Genomic DNA, 7576 nt, shown 5'->3' on the forward strand with positions numbered 1-7576 from the left:
GGCCCGACTCTATACCCCTTCCCTTCTTTTCCTTTTTCTTCATTCCTTCCTTTCCTTCCTCCTCGTTGAAAGTAAACTCGCCTAACCGAGCGAAAGAGCACGATGATCGTTCGAAATATTTCCAGATTCCAACGTTTAGTCCAGAGCATACTTCTGCCAGAGTGGACGCTTCCTATTCTGTTACTACTCGACACAACGTTTCGATTCTTTTGCTACCCCTCCTAAATCTTTTTCCCTCTTTCTTTCTCCTTTCCTTTCTTTCTATTTTGTTTCTCTTTTTCTTTCTCTCTCTCTCTCTCTCTCTCTCTCTCTTTCTATTTCTGATCCTCCCGATCTCCACCCTTTTCTATTCTTCAGTAAATCACGAATACATCCTATTCGGATAATATATTCCCATGCATCATGGATGCACCTTATCCGGATAATGCATTCCTCTTTCTATATTCATACACGTACACGACGATATATCATTATTATATTCTCGATCTAAAGAATACGTTTGTGAATATGTATTTATGTATTTGTATAGATTATATATATATGTATATATATATGTATATATATGTAATATATATGTACATACATGTTTGTGTGTATATATGTGTGCTAAGAAATCTTACTACAATTCGTTAGTTTCGTTCGTTTATACATTTACGTAAGAAAGGTAGGATTGATTTATGGTAGCGTTAAGAAAAAGAAAAAGTGGGAAAAGAATTAAAGGAAACAAGAAGGAAGGAATGAAAGAAAGAAAAGAAACGAAGGAAGGAAGAAAAAGAGAAAGAAAGAAAAATGAGTTCAGGATTCTAAGTTAACTATTAAGTAAAGTATGTGCTTGTCGTATGTATTTACGTACGTACGTATATATATATATATATATATATATATATATATATATATATATCCCAAAAAAATCCAATTCGAGATTATTCGGTCTCCGAATATTATTTTCTTGATTTTCATTTAGATCGGTCGTTCCAAAAATATCTCTCTCGATGGGGACCTTGTATATGTGTGTGTGTATGTGTGTGCGCGTTATTTTCTTTATCTTTTTCTTCCTTTTTTCTTTTTTTTATTTTTTCTTTTTTTCTGAATCGATCGTTCCTTCTACGAGAGCTAAGAAGAAAGAAAAAAAAGGCGTTGTCGTTGGACTCTCTCTCTTTCTCTCTCTCTCATATACACATACTCTCATTCTCTCTCACTCTCTTTCTCTCTCTCTCTCTCTCGTCTCGTTAGAGAGAAGCAAGCTTCTCTCTGGCGTCGTTAGAAAACTCGACTCGTGTAAGCGTGTCACGAATGCAACTTCTTTTAAAGGAGTTGAGGCTCGGGGTTGGGGAGTTGGGGGTTGAAGGTTGGGGGTTGCGAGGTTAGGGGTTGGGGGTAGTCATAGGCGAACGACAAAAGAGATACGAAACAGGTAGGCGAGAGAGTGTGCATTCGCAAAGTCGTCCGGACATTTCTATCGAGAATTTCGATCCGAAGTTGTTCTCGTCTCTCGGATAGCTAGCTTCTCTTCTCCCTCTTCTCCTTTTGCTCCTCCTTCTTCTTCTTTTTCTTCTTCACTTCCTCCTTACGGCATCTCCTCCTTTTAAGTTGCCGTCGAATTTGCGAAGTACATACACACGAATACGAAGCTTTTGGATTTTTCAAAGTCCCGTTGAAACGGAAACGTACACATTTTCGTTATATTACTGCACCGAATAATGCATGTATATTTCTCATTCGCCTTATCATCATTTTTCTTTATCATCATTATCGTCATATTCATTTTAATATTTGCATTTCCTTTCTCACTCGTAACTCTAAACGTAATACATATTTTTTTTCCTTTGTCAAACTTAACATTATAAATTAATAAATAAATATATATATATATATATATATATTTGCGTGTTGCGTGTATGTATATATATTGTAGATATGTATATATATATATATATACATACTGCATATATGTGTATATATATATATATATAAGCTTATATTTGTAATTTGTATATAAATGTGTTTTTTTTTTTGTCGTTTTCGCATATATATATATATATATATATATATATATATATAGCATGTTATTATTCAGTATTAATTGTGTATATACCTAATGACAAAATTCGTATCTGTTATTATTATTATTGTTATTATTATTATTATTATTATTATTATTATTATTATTATTACTATTATTAGTACTATTGTTAATATTATTATAGTAATATCATCATCATCGTTATTATAATAATAATTATTAGTTTTATTATTATTATTATTATTATTATTATTATTATTATTATTATTATTATTATTATTGCTTCAATTTACAAATCTCTTGAAGAAGGACCTTTCGCAATAATGCCCGCCATTTGGCGTATTGAACGGACTGCTGCTTGTTTTAAATATTACGCGCGGATTACTAAACTTAAGTTTTTGTTCCCTTTTAAGCGTGTCTTCCCTGCCAAAAAATTCGGCTAATTGTAAGTTAATAGATAAATCGTCGGATTCGATTACGCGCGATAGCGACCTTATCATCATTCAAAAGATCTTTTTATTCGATCGATAAATAGATAGATAGATAGATAGATAGATAGATAGATAGATAGATAGATAGATAGATAGATAGATAGATAGAATAATAGATAGATAAATAGATAGATAAATCGATAGATAAATCGATATCGCGTTCTCGATGTCTGACGACTTTCAAATGGTATTATAGATGTGGGCCGATTTCGAGTCTCGATTGAATTTCACATTTGACATAGTCCGTACGAGAAACTTCTCCTTCTTATTTTTCTTTTTTTTCTTTCGTATATTTGCGCCTTCGAAGATCGTACGTTATTATTGGGCATCATCAATTTTTGGCAGGATCGTTTTTTAAAGGAACGTGTGAAAGCAATATTTCCCGATGTAAATCGTCGTCCTTCGCGTTGGTGGTGGGGGAAGGGGTTAGTGGGGACGTACACTTGAGGTAGCCGATCGTTCATCGAGAAATCTTTCATAGAGAGATTTCTCGATTTTCAAACGATGTTGAACGAATGAAGAGATAAAGAGATAGAGATAAATAGCGGGATAGAGATTTAGAAGGGAAGAAAGAAAGAGAAAGACAGAATGTGAAAGTGACTGAGAGAGAGAGAGAAAGAGAAAGAGAAATAATCTAATTTCGCTACACACTCTAGACGGGTTTGAAACGGACAAACGAGAAAGATAGAAACAGAAAGAGAAAGAGACTTTCTGCCTCTTTCTCTCTGTCTCTCTTTCACTCTCATACACTCTCTCTTTCTCTCTCTCTTTCTCTTTCCCCCAATGCTTTGATCCAACCAATTCGTCTAACTTTAAATTGCAAAATGAACGTTTGTTAGGTGCGTTGCACTCGCATCCGAACATCCATCCATCCATCCATCCATCCATCCATCCATCCATCCGTCCATCCACCCATCCGTCCGTCCGTCCGTCCATCCATCCGTCCGTTCATCTGTCCATCCATCCCATCCATCCGTCCATCCGTCCATTCGAGCCAGCTTCGACTCCGCTAGCTAGCTTTACGAAAATAAATACGAACGGCAGCTTTTACCCTCTCTTCTCTCGATTTTTATCGGATGCGCGAGATGAGTTTTATTTATTTATTTTTTTCTTTTTTCTTTTTTTTTGCTTTCTTTCTTTTCTATATAATTTACAACGCTGTGTATTATATATATATATATATATATATATATAATTATATATATGTATATATATATGTATATTTATATTATATTATATTATATATATAATTATTTATATATACATATATATTTTATATATGTATATATGTATGCATATATATATATATATATATATATATATATATATATATACACGTGGTGTGGATTGTGCTCCCTCAAGTTGAGAATGCATCCTAGTTATCCTAGCGGCGCAACTATCTCGGAAGACATTTCATTTTCTTTCATTTACGTTTCGCGTATGCCTGTGCCACTCCCGGAACAAGAGTGAAATAGACAGAGAGAGAAAGAAAGATGAAAAGAGAGAGTGAGAGAGAGAGAGAGAGAGAGAGAGAAGATAAAAAAAGATAGATGAAAGAGAGAGAGAAAATTCAACGTGTTACGTCATCGAGTACGCCGATCGATCGTCTTCGAACTTCGAGGTGGTAGGAAAAATCGTGAATTGCTGTTTTTCCTGCTGATACGTCGAGCCTTTGACCGGGACCTACTGCAGTTGCTACTACTAATGTTGCTGCTAATATTACTATTACTATTACTACTTCTACTGCCATTACTAGTATTACTGTTACTATTACTATTGCTACTGCTGTTACTCTTACATATACTAGTACTATACGGAATCTAAATTCTCTATTGGTATGGGTGAACGACGACGACGACAACGAAATTTTCTCTCTTTCTCAAAGGGAATTTATGTAAATAAAAAAAAATATCCTCCTCGTATCTCTCCAAGAAACAAAAAAATAAATAGGACAAAAATAGACAGAGAGAGAGAGGTATACCTACACTACGTGCATATCTATGGGATAGAACAAAAAAAAAAATAAAATAAAATAAAATAAAAAGAGAAAAATTCTTAGACAAATTCGAAACGAAACTCGTGAATATATTGAAATAAATAGTGCGACCTAACGGATTGGATGGATGTAACGGACCTCGTAGTCGATAACCGATATTCGATATCACGGATCGTATCGCGTTGTCCGATCGTCGAAGTGTCTTTCAAAAGTTTCTTTTCTATCCGGTTACAACGACGACGAGGCGCGAGAGAGAGGGAGAGAGAGAAAGAAAATAATAAAATAAAAATAAAGAAATAACAACAGAAAAAAAACATGTATATATATATATAAAATCTAATCAAACATGTAGTAGATACGAATACGTATAGACACGCGCACACGGAAAGAAGAAGAAGAAGACACACACAATAGGTATCGACGAGCTATCTCAGACATTTCCAAAGTCACTATACGCGAACGGAGAGGCGAGTAAGTTGGCTCTCGAAAAGATCGAAGAAGCGCAGCTGTTCTCGTCGAACGAAACGACGAGTGAGAGAGAGAGAAAGAGGTTAAGGGAGTGAAGGAGGTAGGGAGAGAGAGAGAGAGAGAGAAGATAGAGATAGATAGATATTCGTTGGAAAAGCGCGATTGGAATCTCGATTTGGTCGAGACCATTTTAACGTAAAACGAAATCAAGGGGAACACACATTCTCTCTTTCTCTTTCTCTTTCTTTGTCTTTCTCTTTCTCTTGTCTCTTTTCCTCTATCTCTATTTCTTTCTTTCTTTCTTTCTTTCTTTGTTTCTATCTACGTATCTCTATCTCTGTTCGTCTCACATTCACTTCCCATCCACATCTTCGTTCAAACGAAAACAACGTGAGGCTTGTCCGGAAGTGGAGGCTCGTAATCATAATCGTACTCATAATCGTAACCATAATCGGCGCGCTGTACGTTCATTCGTGTATTCTGCATACGGTAAAGGGATAACATTTCCGGTGGTTCATCTCGAAGACCCGTAACATCCGCTACAGCGTAGACACCCTCGTCTAGTGGTTGTTGCTGTTGTTGCTGTTGAAGTTGAAGTTGATGTTGTTGTTGATATTGATGTTGAAGTTGATGTTGATGTTGATGTTGGAGTTGAAGTTGATGTTGTTGCTGTTGTTGGTGCTGTTGTTGTTGTCTTCCATGAATACCGGCCATGGAAGTAGGTGGTTCTACCGCATCCAATCGTCTTTCGGGTCGAGCGTACCTCGGTGTCTCGTAAATGTTGTGATCTTGAGATCTAGGAGCCCTAACGACTGCTTTAGCTCTAGGCGTGTCATAAGAAGTGTCCTCGTGCCGGGCCAACAACCTTCTATTACACGACTCCGCGTTCTTCGCTAATTCCTCGTTGCTTCTACCAACGTAGACTAAAAATTCTGGCCTGTTTGGTGCCGCGTAAGCCAAGCGTTTCTTCCTTTTGGCTCTTGTAAGATGAGCTATCAAAGCCAGGATACTGGCTGTTGCCGCGAGGCAACCAGCCGCGGACAAGCTGAGATAGAGAGGACTCAATCTGCAACGTAGGGATCCTTCCGGTAGGGCGATCAGTGGTTTCCCAGCAAATTCCTCGTCCGTACAAACGATGTCGTTCGTGTCGAGCTCCAATCGCGTCTCGTTACGCCTTTCTTCCGCTCTGATAACGTTCCAGAGCCAATGCACCGAACAGTTACAAACGAGAGGGTTCCCGCCGACTCGTAGCAAGGAGAGACCGTCAACCGGAAACTGCGTTGGTTGAAGAGTCGCGAGACTGCAACGACGCAGGGAAACCCATTTTAAATATCGAGCACCGTACAATACTCGTCCAGGTAATTCCTTGAGTTCGCGATTCCCATCTAACGAGATCCTTTCGAGATTGACGTTATCCGCAAACGCTCTCGCGTGGATATTCTCAAGCGTGCAATCGTCGAGTTCGAGACTTCTCAGTTCGAAGAGATTGCGAAAGGCTACGGGACGTAATGTACCAAGGGGATTACGATTGAGGATCAAACTCGAAAGAACATTAAGTCTGGCCAATGCAACGGTCGGGACCGAGGTCAAGTTGTTCCCCGAGAGATCGAGACGCAATAAACCTGGCAATCGGTCGAAAACGTCGTCGGCGATACTTCTGATCACATTGTCCGCTAGATTCAACGAGACCAACGACGGTAAGGACGGCAAAGAGTCTCTGGTTAATTCCTGAATAAGATTCTCCGAAAGATCGACGTTCTCCAGGCTCGGTGCCAAAGCCAGGTTATCGGCTGGTACCTCCAAAAGAGAATTTCTTTTGAGAAGTAACGTTCTTATCTTGTGTAGATTCTTCATCAGATCTTTAGGTAAACTTGTGATCGAGTTGCCACTGAGATCGAGAACTTCTAACTCGCTGGTATATTTGAACGCTTGCTCGTCCATCTCCGTTATATTGTTGTCAGCCAGATTCAACTCTCTCAATGACTTCAAACCGTTCAAAGCGTTTTTTGCTATTGTCCTGATGGAATTGGAACTAACGTTGAGAGTTAAAAGGCTCGTCTGAAGTGCGAAATTGTCCGTCCCGAGTGTACGGATCAGATTCGAGCTAAGATCGAGACTTTCCAGGTTACCGTAGAAACAGAAGGTCAAGTGCAGATTCGCCACGCGATTGTTCGACAGATCCAAATGTCGTATCTCCGGGTTGAGCTGGATCGGTACGAACTCGAGATCCGCGTAAGCGCATGATGCCCTTAGGGTTTCGTCGTCGCAACGACATCGTGGCGGACAGAAGCCGCCCGACACGGCACTCGTCAAAACGGCGAGCATCGCTATCGCGATCGGCCCCCTTCTCCTCGGCGAGGATCCATGCGATGCCATTCCATATGAGCTTCCTCCCGACCGAAACTGTTCTGCAAATCATAATTAAACGATCGATTAGTTTCGTTGCTCGACGAATTGTTCCTTTTTTAATTCTTTTTTTTTTTTTTTTTGTAACCAGATCAAAAAATTTACGATATCGATCAATTTTTTCTTTCGTCATTCTTTAATATTTCTTTAATATTTCAGGTTTATATTTAAAAGAAATTTCTTCTTGTTGGT

The 7576-nt window shown here is 38.3% G+C and overlaps 1 protein-coding gene across 2 annotated transcripts in view; it reads right to left on the reverse strand.

Annotated features, from left to right (window-relative positions):
• Positions 1 to 858: 858 nt before the first annotated feature.
• Positions 859 to 7576, reverse strand: part of LOC127063255 (leucine-rich repeat-containing protein 15-like) — a 26540-nt gene continuing 19822 nt past the window's right edge. For both annotated transcript variants that reach the window (XM_050992781.1, XM_050992772.1), the window contains exon 2: positions 859 to 7386. In XM_050992781.1, the coding sequence (XP_050848738.1) occupies positions 5354 to 7354 (2001 nt within the window). In that variant the 5' untranslated portion in view covers positions 7355 to 7386 and the 3' untranslated portion in view covers positions 859 to 5353. The remainder of the gene's footprint in view (positions 7387 to 7576) is intronic.

The sequence above is a fragment of the Vespula vulgaris genome, chromosome 1 (genome assembly GCF_905475345.1).
Source record: "Vespula vulgaris chromosome 1, iyVesVulg1.1, whole genome shotgun sequence".
Taxonomy (NCBI): domain Eukaryota; kingdom Metazoa; phylum Arthropoda; class Insecta; order Hymenoptera; family Vespidae; genus Vespula; species Vespula vulgaris.